The sequence below is a fragment of the Pogona vitticeps genome, chromosome 10 (assembly GCF_051106095.1).
Source record: "Pogona vitticeps strain Pit_001003342236 chromosome 10, PviZW2.1, whole genome shotgun sequence".
Classification (NCBI taxonomy): domain Eukaryota; kingdom Metazoa; phylum Chordata; class Lepidosauria; order Squamata; family Agamidae; genus Pogona; species Pogona vitticeps.
In genome coordinates this window covers 7,301,681-7,320,467 of record NC_135792.1, presented here as the reverse complement: position 1 = coordinate 7,320,467, position 18,787 = coordinate 7,301,681, and the positions used below count along the sequence as shown (strand labels likewise).

Genomic DNA, 18,787 nt, shown 5'->3' with positions numbered 1-18,787 from the left:
GGCCTATCCTATCTTTTATATGGTTCTCTGTTATATATCTTTTTTTAAAAAAAAAAACAGAAGCTGATACAGGGCTTAGCTCGTCAGCTGGTTATATATCCAGCTTTGCTCGACGGATGGTAGCACTTTCCCCTCTTTAATTTTATGTTATCAAAACCTCACCATTAATCACTTATGATTAAAAAAAAGAAAGCTTACAGTCCAAGGAAGGGGGAGAATATAAAAGTAATCACCCTCTCCTCATCCAAGTCGCAGCTATTTACATGCAACTGTGTACAAGATCCGTATAAAACACACACTGCGGTCTTTTGGTATAATCTGTCTGTCAACTGTTCCTTAATAAGTTTTTCATAATTTATAACCATCACTGTTTTGTTGAAGTTCACCCCCTCCTGAACTTAATAGAAACCGTCACTGGAATATGTGTTCAGCTTCTCAACCTGCATTGGAGGAGAGACATATCAAGTTGAGCCTATTTTAACCCTCTACAGGGGCAATTCCTTGCATCTATATGGCTTATCCGAGAAGGAATGTCCCCTCTGGTGGTGGTGGGGACTTTGAGTAGCACTTCAAAGCCTTATCTTAGTAGGATGTTGGGTGACATCTTAGAAAACTGCTATGCTTCCCAAGGCTCCGGGCAGAGACAATTCCCAGGCTGAGCAAAGCAACGTGTGCTGCTTATATAGCAGTACCAAATAAGGGGGGAGTTTGATTTTTATGCAGTGTGGGGTGGCTTTGATGTCTGGGTGTCTACTTCCTCCCTGCTCCAAATGGTTTTAGGGCCTGTTTGCTCAGTGTAACGGTGTTTTTATGTGTGTTGCATACATAACATTTGTTTATGAAATGATGGAAGAAATACACATGGGCTGAATTCTTGTTGCTGTGTAGTAAGTTGCAAGAGGAGGCCCATTAATTAGTGGGAATTTGGTGAGTCAACTCCTTCATAAGTTTTATTCATTCCAGCAGGCCTACTCTAGTTGTCAAATTGCTAAAGTCTTTATCTGTCACTCTATCCACTGTACCATAAGTATCCAACTCTTACCACTGGTAGGACATGTAAGTAATCCAGGTGGTATGCAAGGTTTTCCCTACCATTCACAGTTCATTCCATGTAAATTCCCATGCCCTCTTGCAAATGTAACATGCCATCTCTGGTTTAGGAGCCAGAGGCTGGGAGTTTGATTCCCCACTGTGCCTCCTTGACAGGGACTGGACTCAATGATCCACAGGGTCTCTTCCAGCTCTGCAGTTCTAAGATGACGGTTATAATTCAGCCGACTAGTAATAGCTCTGGATTCTCTGGCTGGAATCCTGCTTGTGTTCATATAAACTTAGCAGAATTTGCTATGGCTAATTGTAGCTAATTGATGAGCTGCCAGGACATACCTTGGTTCTGCAATGAAGTGCCCAACCAGGCACACAACTGACATGCACCTTTTCCAATTACCGTATTTTTCACTCTATAAGACGCACTTGCCCCCCCCAAAAAAAGTGGGGGGAAAGTGTCTGCGTCTTATAGAGCAAATACTGTAAAATAGCGCTCCCCAGGGCCCAGCGGGGGGGGATAGTGGGGGAGCCCTCGGAAGGGTCCAGGAGTGCCTTCCAGGACCCTTCATAGGCTCCCACCACCACCCCCATGGGGCCAGCAGGGGTAAAATTGCGACATTCCAGGATCCTTCTGAGGCTTGGAAAGCCTCAGAATTGTCCTGGAAGCTGGTGATTTTGCCCCTGCTGGCCCCACAGGAGGGAGGGGGAGCTTCCAAAGGATTCTGGAAGGCACTCTCAGAGCATTCTGAAGCTTCCCCCAACTCCACCCCCATGGGCCCAGCGGGCCGAAATTGCCAGACCATTTTTTCCTGTTTTCCTCCCCTAAAAATGAGGTGTGTCTTATGGAGCGAAAAATAAGATAACTACGAGCGAGCGAGTGAAACCTTAAGTGGAAACCAATAGGATTCTGGTTTCTGTGTTTCTCCAAATTCTCACTTCATGATAAATATAAGACAATCCACAATAACATTTTTGAAGTTAAGTCTCCATCTTTTCATCTAAAAGAAGTCAAGATTTCTTCAAATTCCAAAAGCTGCGGCCAACACTCACTACACCATAGTTAATTATTTCATGTTTTTCTTAGCTAAATAAGCTCTCGAGTATACCCTAGATTATATCTCTTTGGCTGCACTTTTGAGGTCATTAGTGTGATTTATTATGAAGATACAGGAAATTAGGTACAGGATATTTCAATATTGGGTAGAAGATTTAATTCTGCCTGTTGCTATAGAGCTAATGTATCTCCCACAAACTCATTATCATAGCAACTAGGTAAGGATACTCCCCCTCTTAAAATGTGTAAATATGCATTTCTACTTATTAGACTAAAACCTAAGGGGGAAAGAGCACCCATTATTTGTAATTGAATTATTTTGCCAGAGAACGTGTGTGGTCTCCAGGTTTTTTGGGGAGGGGAATGCACTTTGGGAAATATTTTATGCAAATGAAACAATTTTGAAAGAAATATGTTATCAGGGCTGTATTTTTTGAACACAGATCATTGTGAATCACTGAATCTGTTTACATGGGCCAATCAACATTTGAGCCAGGAAAGAAATATGAGCAGACCCATTACCACTAAATAAATGGGAACGCTTAACGTTGTGAAGGATGTCACATATTTACGCCTCTTTGAAAAGGAAAATGTCAATGCAATCATTCATTTGTTAGCATTAAGCGTTGTTGTGAAATACTCTGCTGTCAGGCAATGGAACATCAAGCGAATCTGGAGTTTCTATTTTATTTTATTTAGCATTTATATATGCAATGGCTAGGATTCAAGGGACCACACAGTAATTTCCCAACACACAAAGGTGTGGGTTAGCCTTTTTTTTCTTGAACTCTAGCTTCACCTTTTGCCACATGACAAAGTACTTTTGAAACAGGGAGGAATTTTGGGTGGGTACATTTGTGTGAGGAGCCATCTGTTTGAGCTTGCTGGCTGGATAGCTTAGTGAACCAAGTATCTGACTGCAGAGCCAGTGGCTGGGAGTTTGATTCCCCACTGGGGAGGAAACCCAGCGTGTGTGGCCTTAGGCAAGCTGGGAGCTTCCAGAAGACAGGAATGGGAGACCACATCTGAGTAGTGTCTATGTAGAATAACATCAGAAGGGTTGCCATAGGTCAGAATTGACTTGACGGTACATCATCATCATTACTTGTTTGAAGGGAGAAATTTATCTAAAATTCCACAGAACACATGGCTGCTCCTGAACACTCCCAAAGTTGCACCTTGTCTGCCAATGCCTGTTGGGTGCACATCAAAATCTTGCTCAGTAAGAGAAGAACTAATGGGTTATTTCTTTCAACTTTGCTTTAAAACAGAACTACCTTCACCCAAAGTCTATGAACAAAACAAAAAAAGAAAGAGACACTTTTCATTCGCCTTTATTGTTGAGTGACATTTCATTTTGCAGACCTGGGTTCAAATCAATCCCAGGTTAAGTCTTGCAGCCTGATATGAAACAAGAACGGGAAGAAAATCAAAGTGGGATTAAGAATAATGCCATGAAAGTGAAAGAAAGAGATGTTCATGTCTTGAGTGAAGGAAAGAAATACAGTGAAGCCAATTTAAATCAGATCTATGGCAACGGGCAGCATCAGACACAGACTCTAAGTGGAAATCTGACTCAGAATCCTCGGTTGGGTCTCAGTTCCTATTTGTGTTCTTCCATATTGGTACGAACAGTGAGTGAGTGGTAAGAACATGAGTCTAGATCAGACTAAAGGGCCGTTGAATCCAGTATTCTGTGCACCCAGCGGCCAACCAGTTGCCTGTTCGAGGATCCTGTAGGACAGGAGAACAACTCAGTTTTTCCTCTCCTGTTCTGCATCAGCTGATATACTGGAGCTGATCTATAGCTGTCTTGTGCAGGAGCCAATAAAAACTGTATTGTCCATCAAACTCCTTTTAAAGCTACCTATTTTGATGGCCATCATTATGTCCTGTGGCAGGGAATTCCACAGTCTGACTATGCAATTTGTCAAAAAATAATTCCCTTTTTCCTGGACTAATTCTGCAACCATCCAGCTTCAGCAGATGACTGCAGGTCAAACAAAATGCCACAGAAAAATATGATAAAAAGAATACCAAAAATACATTCAAAGCAGTAAGGCACAACCATCCATTTTAAAACCCCACTCAGACAACCAGTGACTGAGGGAAAGCTTAACTGAAGAGAAAGGTATTTGCCTGCTTGCAGAAAGATAGCAAAGAGTGGGCCAGCCCGGCCTCCTGTGGGAGGGAGTTCCAAAGACTGGGACCAGCCACAGAGAATGTCTGCATCAAATGCACCTGTAAAGGTGATGAGACTGAGATAAGGTCTCCCCTAATTATCTTAGCACCCTAGGCTCACAAAAGAGATGTGGTGGCACTGTGGGTTAAACCGCAGAAGCCTCTGTTCTGCAAGGGCAGAAGACCTGCAGTCGTAAGATCGAATCCACGTGATGGAGGGAGCTCCCGTCGCTTTGTCCCAGCTCCTGCCAACATAGCTGTTCGAAAGCATGCAAAATGCAAAAAATGCGATAGGTACCACCACAGTGGGAAGGTAAACGGCATTCTGTGTCTAGTCGCGCTGGCCACGTGACCACGAAAGATTGTCTTTGGACAAATGCTGGCTCTATGGGTTGGAAACGGGGATGAGCACCGCCCCCTAGAGTCGAACACGACTGGACAACAATTGTCAAAGGGAACCTTTACCTTTAGGCTCACAAAGGGGGACGTCCTGAAGATACCTTTGACTTGTGGCTCACCACATGATGGCAGACCACACGAAGTTTGCTACAACTAATCCTGGCAGCTACATGTACAGAAACACCTGGTTCAAGGACCCCAACTCTGGATTCACTCTGGACTCCAGCTAGTTTCTAATTTGGAGTTCCTTTTTTTTTTTTTTTTTTTTTGGCACCACAGCCTCATTCAGATGATATCTGCATGGCGATGAGAATATAAACAGAGATTGATAACCAGCCACTGCACCAGGTAAGCCTATAAAGTGGCTGTTCTTCCATTTGTCGTAGGGTAACTATTTGTCATTCTTCATGGAGCAGTGACAAATAAACCATCATGTTAATTAAAGGAGAATTCTGTGTCCTGTTGCTCCATACTTCATTCCACCTGATTTGGACAAATAAATTGGAAGAGAAACATATGGATGGAGACCCAAAGCACAGACCCCATAAAAGCAATCCCTCTGCTTCTACCAGCAAGAGAGAGATAAAGATAAAGAGAGAGAGAGAGAGAATGAGGAAAGCCATCAGTAATATCCATCAATGTCAGTAACCCAGGCCATCTGGACATTGAGCTGCAGCCGTGCCAGAAGCATATTAAAGTATTTTAATTTCATTGTTTTCCCTCAAGAAACCCAGCTCTCATGCCTAAGTGTGAGGGTTCACTAAATGGCCAGGCTCATCGGCACTGGCTCACGCTTGGCGTAGGGAAGCAATTTAATTAAGAGGTACCGACGAAGGGATACTCCTCTGTTACAACGCAATAAGCCTGTTTCCTGGTGGACAGGAAAAGCTGCCAATAAAATTAAGAGGGAAGGAAGGGGGAAAAAAACCCTATCTGTGTATTGCTTCACTGTTGAGCCGCCTAATTAAGAGTTCTCTTTTAAGGAACGGATAACCATTTTCATCCTTCCTATGAAACTGTGGCTTTCATGTTTTACAACGGCAGTTGCACAGTTGTTCCCTATAGGAAACAGAGAAAGCTGCCCTATAATTATCAGAACATGGTTCCATCTGGCTTAGTGTTGTATATACTAGCTGGCAGCATGAATTCAGGGTCTCAGATACGGGTCAACTCTAGTCCTAGATGGAAATGCTAAGGGGTGGAATGCATGGCAACAAGGTGCTCTAAGCACAGATAACTCAAAGTTGTTTTTGTTGTTTAAATCTCAAAAATGTGTCTATTCATGGATGATACAAGTGGAGTCTTCTGTCCAGGTTAAAAAAAAATTAAGGTCAAAGTAGATGACACACTTAGCATGTTTGTAGAAGAGGTGCTCCCATAAGTAGTAAACGGCATTTGTTTATCATAGCACACACTGTTTTTCAACTATGTATCCTGTATTTAGCATAGATCATTTCGTGATTGGTCATTGGAAACTACATGTGAGCTTAATATGAAGGCCTGATTGATGAACCACACAGCTCTGAGGAAATCCATTAAGGGAGAGAAAACCGAAACTCAGTTCTATGTTTGTTCCTCTTAACATGTTGTTTGATCCTCAGAATGTCTAACCTTTTCCCTGATGACTGGCATCTCTAAGGAGGGGATCCTGCTAATGTATGCAGAAAAACCCACCACATAAGACCACCGAGTGTGGAGTCTTCCATCTTCCCACACTTAAAGTGCAAGTCGGGAAACCCATCCGATACAGGTAGCAACATCCAGGGGCAAGAAACTTATAGTAAATGGATGTCTGCCACTTGGCTTGGTATCTTCCTTACTGAAATAAAAAAAAAAAGCCCTGCAGGTGATCCCAGAACTGAAATCTGCAGACTTCTGTAAGTCTATAGTTTAGATAACTTTAGCCTAGAGGTTTTCTCTCCTTTTGCAAGACTTTGAAAATCTCAGGGAAGTGAATACCAATGACATTATTTAAGGGACGTTCCATTTCTCTGCTATTGTCAGCATGGCCATAAGCAGGAATAAGGAGCAGCTCAAGGGGCGGATGACAAATTCACATAAGCTCTCATTAAATGGGAGAGTCCTAAGGCAAAGGATTCTTGCAGAAAGCAGCAGTTTAGTTTTGCAATGTCTGCCTGTCAGCTGCCCAGGATCTTAAGTAAAGCTTAAAGATTAGACCCACATCTAAGGATGTGAACAAATCTCACTAAAGTGACCTATTCCCAATGAGCCAGGCCATCTCAACCCATCAGGATTGGCTCTGGGGATTCTTCAACCCCTTGGCGAGTTCTTGCCTCTAGAGCAAGAAATCCTGTTACTGTCCACATCAAAACAAGCTGTCTCAACACATCAGGGAAGCTTGTCAAAGGTGTCCCTCCCCCCAGCTCCAGAGGAAGTTATCACCTCCATAGGGAGAGCGAAACACCGAGCCTCCTTCCTCCACACCATGTAGCTTTGTACAATTTCTGCAAAATGCTTTTAGCACCCTCTCCTTTTAGGAAACAAAGGACATGCAGAAAACCAGCATAGGATTGGGCTGGTTGTGCAACCAAGTGCAAGACATGCATGAAATATCTCTAATCTTTAAAATTCTAGGAAACGAGCCAGAATCTCTTTTTAGTTTAGCTGTGACAAAAACTGGACAACATCCATGGTTGTGCGGTCTGCATAGAAATTGTTCCACAGATGTGAAAATCCAGAGAAGACCATTAGTAAATGCCGTCTTATGGTCAAGGAGAAAAACAACGTGCTCATTTCTGATTCGCACACATGGAAACACCAGTTATGAGTTCCTTTCTTATCAAGACTCAGTCAAAACAAAGATGTGGTAGCAAATTGAGGAGTGGATCTGCCATGAAACTAATTAAGCTTAAGCTCCAGAGCCCCTAATCCTGGAGGACTCCTTGAAGTGACTTTAGTCCACATTTTTTTAATTTTTTTAAAACAACCTCATTAAAGAAGACAACAGTGGTTAGTTAGACCTTGTTGATGGTTGCAAAGGGGGGGGGGAGAGGGCTCATAACAATTCAAGCTTCAGCCCCCTCCAATAAAAAATGTAGGACTGCCATGGGCTACAGAGCACGTTTAGCATTTTTGTCACAACCTTAGCTTTAAATATGGTTCCCCATCCTCATTCCATCAGAAATATATCCTATAGATGGGTAGGAGAATTAAACCAACCAACAAACAAAAAACGTTTTGTGCAAACCTAAGACAGCACGAATGAGTTCAATGACTTAGAATTTAAAAAAATAAAAAATAAAAGCTTCCTCCCAGAAACAGGGGGATAAAGGAGATTTGTTTGCATGTTTGTTTTTGTTGTCCCCAAAGCAACAAATTAGAGACAACAATGCTATTTTTAATTTGCAAGTAACAAGTAGTAATTTGTTTCTTCTATCTTCAGGATAGAATTGCACCTTCTTTCTCAATAGGCAACTTGAACACGGAAATATATGTCATAGCTGCTGCATTACAGCTGCTGGACCACTTTCCCTGGCTGTTTTCCCAAACCTCCCTTCAGAAGAATATTAAGATTCTGTCTCTCAGCCTCGAAATACAAATGCCTGGGTGGCAAGGGTGGCTTATTTCCAAACAAAGTAGGATCTGCAGGATTTCTGCAGTTGGTGCAACGATTCTGTTCATCAAGGCAGTTGTGAATTAGTCCTGGCTAAGTTAGGAGATGCTGTATGTTTATTAGTGAGGAAATTACAAGAGCAAATCAAGTTGTACTCATGTAAGATTCAGTCATGGAATGTACTGAACGCACTGGCCTCATCTAGCAGAGCACTCAAGCATATCTGCTTTCCAGGCAGTGCTTGAGAGCCTTTAGTGAAAGCACATGCTTTAGACCTGTGTATCTGCGCACAGTAGCTAATGCGGGAAGTATCAAGAATGCCAAGGTTCTTCGCCAAGAGATGTTTGTTTTGCTTTCCATGAGAATTCCACTTTTTCTGCATGAAAATCAGAAAAAGTATGCACTTTCAGTTGCAAGAAAGTATGCACTTTCAGTTGCAAGATCATTTGTCTGTGGCTTTGCACAATTTCCCCTCATATACACATGCACATTTACTTTACAATCATCATCATCACCTTACATCCCTGTAGATCATTGAGTCAAAGAGGCACAGAGGAGAATCTAACTCCCAATCTCTGGCTCCACCTAAACCACTGAACTATCCAGCAATTTCCCACATGACTGCAAACAGCTGTCCTTAAAATCTGAATTTTTGTACACTATTTCCCATAAATGAATGTATTTTTTGTGCACACTCCCTCCAAGGTCCTAACATTGCAGACAGCATCACCATATTCAGAGAACTGCAAAAACCACACATTTAATAACATTCTAATGTTTGTATTAGTTCAGGAAATGCAAATCGGGTTTTGAAATGCAGATCAAATTAAATTGCTACCCCCCATCCCTATCTCTGTCAATCAGTAGGACCTGAACCCAGACAAACAAGATTCTAGACTATTGATTCAAGACAATGCCTGCACATCACTATACATGTTAGAGCCAAGGAAGTTGCTATGAAAACCCTGATGAATTTTAAAAAATCTGTGAACATTTTTATTGTGTTACAGGAACACAGTAAAATGTATCTCTCTCTCTTTTTTTTTACAGTGCAAGCAGTCCTGGATTAATCCAAATGTGGATTCAGGGGCTGTTAGACTAGAAGTCTTCTTGTCCTTTATCATTGGCCATGATGGCTCAGACAGATGGGAAACTGAGTCCTTCAACACCAAGAGCGATAATTCAGGGACGTGAAGAATATTTACTCAATTCCTCCCCTTCAAACCAACTCAACCGTGACTTTGGAAGTCCTGCAAATTTTTTTATCTCTGGAGGAAAGCGAGACAAAGATCCGCTTGGTTTTGTTTTGTTTTTAAATTAAGGTTTCCATCATTTGTGCAAAACATGCACACAACCAGCAAAGCACGCATACATAAAATGCGTAGAAGAATTGGATGACTGCGAAAAGACAAGCAAACCACCCAACTGAGTCCTAAAATTGCCTCCCTGGAATGTAAGGAGCAGTTATCCTAGTCTTTCACAAATTTTGCAGAGACAAAGAGAGATATTATTATTATTGAAATGCGGGGGGGGGACAGAATTAAGAGTGGCAGAAAAATCTCACACATTCCACAGAGTTGAGGAGAACTTTGTGATTCCTTGACCTGTACTGTTGAAGCAAGAGAAAATTTGCCTTATCTCCTGTCTAGTAAGATTAGATGAAGGTATCTCCTATAATTTGCTTTCAGGGACCATCCGCTTGTTAAAGCATGTGCTAAGGAGCTAAAGTCCCTCCCCTCTGGCCACCGGGAAAGTACTACTGTATGGCACTTAGCAGCTACACCAGTTCTGAAAGATATCCACACTCAGTGTAAAGTCATGACGGATATAGAAGATTAAATCATTTGGAACTCGGATATTTGAAAAAAATCTGTCTTTCTTTCTTTTTAAGAGTCTGGTAGGTCTAAATGTGCCAGCTACAGATGTCCTGTTCATAAGTATGTCATTAAGATTGGCAGCTACAAGAGGCAGAACCTTTTCAGTGGTGGCCCCAGGTCTGTAATCATCCTTTTCACTTAATCTTAATTGGTCTAGGCTTCAGCTCTTTGGAAGCTGACTTATTTGTTGAAACTCATATTTAATTATGGGCTGGATTTTTAAACTGTTACTGCCTTTTTAAAAAAAAATGTTAAGTTTTCTGTGGATGGCTGAGCTTGTATTGTTTTATGGTTTTAATACTACATATCTGCGCAATCCAACAAATCATGTTTAAATAGACTGAGATATCTGAATAGCAAGCAATGCCTTGCTCTGAATTCCCAATAGGACACATTTTCTGGTATATCCTTCCAGGTCCTACACCAGTGCTGGAGCTTATGGAAGACTCACTGCCAGTGATGTAGAAGTAAATTAAGAAGAATATAAGGCCATCAAGGTAATCCCATGAGCCATCTCTGCTTCCTGCGTAGACAGAGAGAGACCAAAAAATGCAGGTTTTAAGGAGCAGCTCTTTTGTAGATCCCACCCCTTAATCACCAGTATTTTGTACATGACAATAGGAATTGTCAGGAATGATGCTTTTCTTCCAGCTATTCTGAGAACTGCAGCTCAATTCAGAAGAAATAGAAGAGCCTGAAGGGGGATCGATGGCAACTTACATCACAGTTCCTATTGCTCAGAAAGTCTTGGGATTTTTATCTGCCTTCACTGCGCCAGTGCTCCACCCAGCCACCTTCATCCTAAATTTTGCCTTCCTCCCACTTGAGAAGCAATCCCTGTGCTTTCAGCTTGCACCTGGAGAGCAAGCAACCTTAATGCCACGGAGAGATGGGGCAAACCAGTGGTTGGTGATGGTTTCGTGGTCCGTGGCTACCCACAAATCACAAGCTATGATGAACAAAAACAAACAAGTTTGTGGTTAGTTTTTCAGTTTCATGCCTGAAAAACTGATCTGTGGACAGGGATCATCTAGGAAATCCTGGTAGATATCAGAAGGATTCCTGCCTGAACCTTTGGAGGCATATTTCCATTCATAGTTGCCAGTGGACCAGGTGGGGCTCAATCCGTGGTTCCTAAACTCAGATGTTCTTTAACAAAAACTCCCAGAAGCCTTCATCGCTAGAACACCTGGGGACCCAAGGCTGAGAATTGTTCCCTTAAAATAACACACCTTCAGTCACTGGCATTTGGCAAATGTCCCCATTTACATAAGGACAGAAGCCATAGCTTGCAGGTACATAGCCATGTGCTCAGGAACAACAACATGCTGTGTTACTTTTTTTCTTGCTACATCTGTAACAGCACTGCTGTATCAGAAGAAATCATAAAGTGCCACCATGTAGCTTTTCCAGACGAGCAACTTTTCTGAAAATGGCCATACAGAGTTATAGCTAATTCATTTTCCTCACTCCGACCTGATGACTATAACTCATTATAGCATTTTATTGATCAGCTCAGCTGTGTTCGTCCTTAAAGGAAAGCACGTTCAATAACATTCAATATTACATTTTTATTACACTTGAGCTGCTCGGTTCGCCCATGAATTTTCGTTCTTTGGTTTCCCTCTGAGATGGCTGCCAACATTCTTGAAGGAAAAGAGAACAAAAACGAAACAAAAAAAATGTTTCTATGATCAAAATGTTATGCAGAGCATATCTGCATAGCTGATGGCACACCTGTTCATTCTACAGTTTGGCCAGCCCAACACGGATGCCTTTTTTTAGCAAAGCAAAATGAATTGCAGTCCTTAAATCTGGGCTGATGTCTCTTGGAACCTAACTTTTAAAGGCATTTTTAACAAACAAACAAACAAAAAAGTGGGGTTCACAATCTCAGCAAGCTGTGGGAGAAATTTGCCAGAATGTGCCAAGATTACCTGGTGAAAGATCTCTTCCGTCTCGCTTTTCCATTCAGGAAGAGAACAGAAAAGGCCATGGATAATTGGATTCAATGAAGTATTTATCTGTAGCACTGACAATGAAGAAATTCAGAGATTTCATATATTTCATATTCAATCCAAATGGAGACGGCAGCCAAGAAATTAGAAGAAGACTGAGTCTAGGAAGGGCAGCAATGAAGGAATTAGAAAAGATCCTCAAGTGTAAGGATGTGTCACTAGAGACTAATACCAAGGTCGTCCACATTCTTGCATTTCCAATCACCATGCATGAGCATGAAAGCTGGACACTTAAGAAAGTGGACAAGGGAAAAAAATGATTTGTTTCAAATGTGGTTCTGGAGGAGAGCTTTGTGGATGCTCTGGACTCCCAGAAAGACAAACAAGTGGGTCCTAGATCAAATCAAGCCTGAACTATCTCGGGAGGCAAAAAAAGGTTGAAGCTGAGGCTGTCCTATTTGGGGCACATCACGAGAAGGGAGGATTCTCTGGAAAAGACAATAATGCTGGGAAAGGTGGAAGGCAGCAGGAAAAGAGAAAGATCAAATACAGGATGGGCACTACCACAGCTTTACAAGAACTGAATAGGGTTGCTAAGGACAGGACATGGGAAAGATCTCTCAAAAAAGTGTAGTGTTCCCACTTGAAACACTAGTAAGTACAGAACGAACCAACTGCAAACATTAGAACTCAAAACATGGAGAAAAAGTAGCCACAACATGTCTTTTTTCAGTATTGAACTCCCTGATATAAAGATACGTTAGACATTCTGTTAGGTCACCCATCAGAGTCGTCATTGTGCTGTTCATTCTGAAACGGATCGCCCCCACCACAATGTTTATTGGCTGGACACCTCAGTGATTTAAGGACCTGACTCTGGAGCCAGAGGTTAGGGGTTCAATTCCCCATTGTGCCTCCAGGGAGTAGAGCCAGCTTGTGTAGCCTTGGGCAAAACTATTTCTGAGTACTCTATATCTGGAAAACCCCGGGAAGGGTCACCATAAGTCAGAAATGACTTGACAGCACATGATGATTAATTATTATTAATTTGCATTGAGAAAGAGTCTCTGCGTCCTGGCCTCAAAAACGTGTCCCTGCAGCAGACTGGATGCACGAGGAAGCCTCTCCTCCTCACTCTCTTTCCTTTCATCTCTTCCTTTGCTCTTCCTGTATCAATCAGCTCCTTTTTTAACTGTATTTTTTTTTATCCCTTATCTGTCCACCTGTAAGCATTGTGATTCAAGAGCAGACTTTGCCTCTTGAAATGGAAGGATATTCCAAAGAAGAGTCTGATAAAAAAAGGGTTTTGTGGTGGACAAATACGGAGCAGCTGATAAACATCTCTAAGTGCCTTGCCCTTCAAATTTAATATAAAAGTGAAAGGGGGGGAAGAGACACATTGAGTGCTCTCCTCCTTTCCCTGCCAGATGTAGTTTCTTGTTTCTCACAAATCTATAGAGCACTCCAATCCACTATCTGTCCTTGCACTGTGAGAACACTAACCACCACAAACCTACATAGGCGATTTTTATTGGAGTTTTTGAAAACTTGCGTGCTGCCTCTAGTAGGTTTAGCTAGGAGGGACCTTTCTGGATTGGGGTGATTGTCAATCTATCCAGCACTAACCAATTGTTCACTCTCTGACTCTGAATTCAAAGAGTTCCCCACCTCTGTTCATTCCCCCCATTCCTGTTGCCTGTTGGAAGACAGTCTGTTGCAGGCTGTAGCTGCAAGTAATCATAATTGTTCTGAGTTTGCTATTTGATCTGCAAGAAATGAAACCTCTTATTCTTTCTTCTACTAATGTCTCAGATTGAATTATTGAGACTATAAGTGCCAGTTGATGAGAAAAAAAGGGGGTGACTCTAGGGAACTTACAAATATTTTGCTCTGTGAGCCTCTGCACTTCTGTTATGCAGCTTTAGGTGTTTAACCAGAAATTCAAAAATGTGAAACAAATTTGTGGACAATATGCAATTTCCAAACATACTAACCAGCGGTTCCCTAACCTCTCCCTCTTTTGGAGAAACCTTCATGACTCTCCACTTCCCCATGTCCTTTACTATCATTCATTCCCCATTTTAACAAAGCTAAACATAAAAACAAATAAGAATCTTAAGTTAGAATTTTAAAACACACAAACACACAGACACAGACAAATGTAACAGAAGTGGCTACATATTGAAACTGGGCCCCAATAACTCCGCCTTCTCAAAAACAGTTATTAAAAATGTAATTTAGATTATGAATTAATGGAAGCAAAGGAGATTTAACATGAAGAATGCTGCTCCATCTTAAAGTCTTATCCTCCCCATCCCCCAATTGGGATGTCTTTGCTCTTAACCAGGGGTAATCCCCTCTCCACTTTGAGAACCAATGAGGTAAAGGATGTATCCACCTCTGAAAATCATGATAGTCTGAACAGGACATTTGCTTTACTGTCCTGCAGGTTCATTCATCCTTGGGTTCCATTTCTCCCCCTAAATTCAAGCTCATCTACAGATTAGGCATAAGATATATAAGGTCACTGATTCCTCTAACTCAGTCTTCTCTCCATCAACCTCTCTAGGTCAGCCAAGGGTAGTGACTCTGAATTTTATGGGAATGAATTTTATGGGACGAGATGGTTGGACAGTGTCAACATGAATTTGACCCAACTCCAGGAGGCAGTAGAAGACAGGAGGGGCTGGAGTGCTCTGGTCCATGGGGTCGGACACGACTTAATGACTAAACAGCAACAACAAAAAATCCACACAGGCTTTTAGTCCTGAATTTAAAGAAACTATCCAGGTTTTGAACCTACTCTGCATATAGGGTTCAGGACGCTGGAGAAATTCCAGTAACGTTTGGATTAAAACTTTGAGCAGACCCACTGCCTCCCCCTCCACAAATTCAGAGCCACCGGCTTCCATTTGTCTAGATTTTAGACAGGGGTCTTCCCGGCGCTGCCACCTGAAACTTGACAGGGAAGCCTTTTATATGTGAAGAACGTATTTTACTTTGAATCTATGGCCAGAAGAGTGGAGAACAGCATAGATCAAATCAAGGCATTGAACATGGCTGTAAGCTATACATGAAAAATGCTCTAGGTAAAATGTGGAGATATATATTTTTAATTGCCAATATATATATTTTGGAGGTAAAAACTACATGGCCCAGATGTCCAAATTCCCTGGAGAAATTTCAGAAGCCTACCGATCCCAAATACCTAAATAAACAAACCTACTCTGTCCCATCGGTGGAAGACACAGATAGCGCTGGAGATGACACAAAGCAAAGTATAGCAAGACGTATAAAACCAGTGTCTTTCTTTACTCACCCTGCCCACAGTCCTTGGAAACGGAGGCCTCTGATTTTCAGGGATTAAGATCGGGGTTGCCACAATAGACCTCCTTTGCCGTACAATGCCAGTGCTGCCTTCTGTTTTAAAGATTTCCTAAAGAAAGAAAGAATAATGAGATTAATTAGCCTCTGGCTTCTGAAGACAGCACCATTTATTATCCTTCTCGGGCACATTTTTACTTCTAAATAAAAGCGTCCGCGAACCACAGTCTTACAAATAGACTTTCTTAACCTTCATTAAGTGCAGAAGCAGTGTTAGTTCAAGATGTGGGGAATCAGCCTTGTGATTGATGAAGATCGTCATTAAACTCCATCCCATGAAATCTTCAGGATGGTTCTGCTTACGATGAAGTCAACAAGCTCTGACAACTTCACCCTCACCTTGGATTTTTCCAACCACAGAATGGCAGCAAAGCAGTCACAGACAGAACTGCCCCCAGTTTAGCTCTTCTGAAAGTTGGTGGAGAGGTGAATAAGTTTTATCCCACTTTCTTTCTGTTATAAGCCTTCTTCAGATTATTCATGTTTGACCTGAGAAAAACCTGAGTTAAAATGAAAAATTCAGTGGAGAGAGCCACCAAGATGGACAGATTCATCCACCCATATGTAGGCCTTTGCATGCTCAATTCTTACATATTTTTTTAAAAAAATGTATACTGAACTGATCTTTGCTTTAATATTGCCTGTTAATGGATGAAATATATCTCCTTATTCATTGTTTATAATTTTTAAATATTGCATTTTAATAGTGTTAATGACAATTACAGTATATACTCCTTGTTTTCAACTTTAAACTTTGCCCTTCTTTTCAAGAAGAGTGGAGTAAAAATATTTTAAATAAATAAATGTACCCACATTTTCAAGGGTGCCAACACTGCACTGCAGTTACTACTTTCCCCTCACCTTCTTTAACACCAATATGGTAAGTAGATACCATATGGTCTTCTCCACACTGAAGATATCTCCACTGCAGATAGCAGGAGAAAATTTAAAAAAAAAACATTTGTAAGAACTTAGCGAAATGTGCAAGTTTCTGCATATTCAGGGCAGTAAGTACTAGGGATTTTAAAGAATCTGATTGTGTCATAAAGTGAGACTGACAGATTTTTGTCAGTCTGTACGTTTGGTAAATCCACCCGAATGCTTAATCCCTGTCCATCTTCTGACCACTGCTTTCATTATTTCTTCCCCTACCCTACAAGACATTTGAGTCTATGGGTTTTGTTTTACTTCGTCTTTCATTTTCTGTCCCCACAAGGCTCGGGACCTAAAAAAAAAAAAAATCCATGAGGAAGGGCAAGACAAATATATAGTGCAACCTCACAGAAGGAGGCTTTCAAATCCATTTACAACAGTCAACACAGACAGAAGGGCTTGGCTGCTGTGTATTCATGGCATAGGTTGACAAGAATGACAAAAATCAAACTTCAATGTTCTTGGAGCGACAGCATTGTTTTTCTTCTCTGACATCAAGCAAAGCATAGCAGCAGCAGCAACAACATCCACTCTTGTGAATTCCTGGGAGTGAATCCAGAACTGCTTGCATGCGTACACTACTAATTATCTTAAAAAGACTGTAACACCATTGTAAGTGCTGGCAAGAATAATCTCCCCGTGGACTCAAGATATAAACTGCACAATCAGACACGACAGATGCGAACACCTGTTGATATATTTAGACGTACCTCCCGATTTCTTTATCAATAGCATAGCAACGCTAGACCATTTCAAAGCTTTTGGAAAAAAACCCTGTGATTTCATTATTCAAATTAGAGCTGTGGAGAAATCGTGGCTATGGCTCATTTGTGGCCAAGCATGTACCACAGGGGGAGACCACCAATTGAGGGATTCTCCAGACCTGATAAAGAGTCCTCGTCTCCATCATTGCAGCGGGACGTGCTTTTAAAAATTGCATGTACCACATTTCATGCAAAAATGCGACAGCACAAAAACTGCTTCCTTTCACTGAAGCACAAAAGAAAGGCAGAAAGGCTGAGTCATCCAAAATACATGAACAACGCACCCAGTCCTGTACATGCTGATTTACGCGAGAAAATTCTACAATGTTCCAGAAAGCATATTTTAGCGGGGGTGGGGTGGGGGATCTCCTTCTGGTCAACACACAATATTCTCACAACAATGAGATATCCCTCCCTTTCTCATTTACCAAGTCATGTTCTACATCCTTATTTCAAATATGCAAATGGAATCAATAATGTTAGGTGTGGCTCCATTCTGTTTAAAACATGAAAATGAAAGAGGATAACTGGCGAGAGGAAGTTCATCATGGAGGATTGTTAATGAACTCTTTCTTGGTTTTGTGCTTTGCGTACCTGTGTTCTCCTTGCAGTTACATGTTCCCAAAGGAACGTGTAATCAGAGCTCACAGAGGTGTCTAAATGGCAACATGCAGTCATGCAACCCATCAGACTGTGAGGGTGGCATAATGCAAAACTTTCTTGCTCTTACTTTAAATGCACAGATAATTTCCCCTCATTTTCAGCCTTTCTGAACAATCATTAACATAAGAGTTCTCATAGTAACACACTATCAGGTACAGTGGTGCCTCGTTAGACAGTTACCCCGCATGACAGTTTTTTCGCTAGACATTGACTTTTTGCGATCGCTATAGCGATTCACAAAACAGTGATTCCTATGGGGGAATTTCGCTGGACAATGTTTGTTCCCTGCTTTGGAAACCGATTTTCACTAGACAACGATTTTGACGGCTCCCTCCGCGCTCGCAAAACGGGTGTTTTTGGGACCTAAGCTTCGCAAGACAGCGATTTAAACAGCTGATTGGCAGTTTGCAAAGCGGCTTTCCTATGGCCGATCTTCGCTAGACAACGACGATTCTTCCCCTTTGGAACACATTAAACAGGTTTCAATGCATTCCAGTGGGGAAATGCTTTTCGCTAGACGATTTCGCAAAACAGTGATTTCAGTGAAACGGATTATCATCATCTAGCGAGGCACCACTGTATCTCTTCCCACCCAACCCCCCAAAATCATTGCAGACCCACTATGATGGACAGGACAGAAGCACAATGTTCATTCCTTATACTTTTGTTGATTTTTTTGTAGAAAACAAGCTTATCTATGCATTGTGACCACACTAATTAATAGAATTGAACATATAAGCTGAGAATAGAGGTGCGCTTTTACATGGATAAGCAGTGTGATTGTTTGGACTGAATTACATGTTTTCCCATATGCCTCAACTACCAGGTCTTGGAAGCTTTTCTCTTTATTGGAGGTGTTAAGAGAATGGAGTGGACATCACTTAGAAATAACAGCATGGAGCCAGATGGACTAACGACCTAATGCATCTTCATGGGTCCAGCTTCACTTGTTA

General features: G+C 41.6%; 1 protein-coding gene across 3 annotated transcripts in view; it reads right to left on the bottom strand.

The window, feature by feature from the left end:
- Window positions 1-18,787, bottom strand: part of CDH13 (cadherin 13) — a 692,714-nt gene that overhangs the window by 357,245 nt on the left and 316,682 nt on the right. For all 3 annotated transcript variants that reach the window (XM_072980590.2, XM_078380491.1, XM_020801938.3), the window contains one exon: window positions 15,410-15,526. In XM_072980590.2, the coding sequence (XP_072836691.2) occupies window positions 15,410-15,526 (117 nt within the window). The remainder of the gene's footprint in view (window positions 1-15,409; window positions 15,527-18,787) is intronic.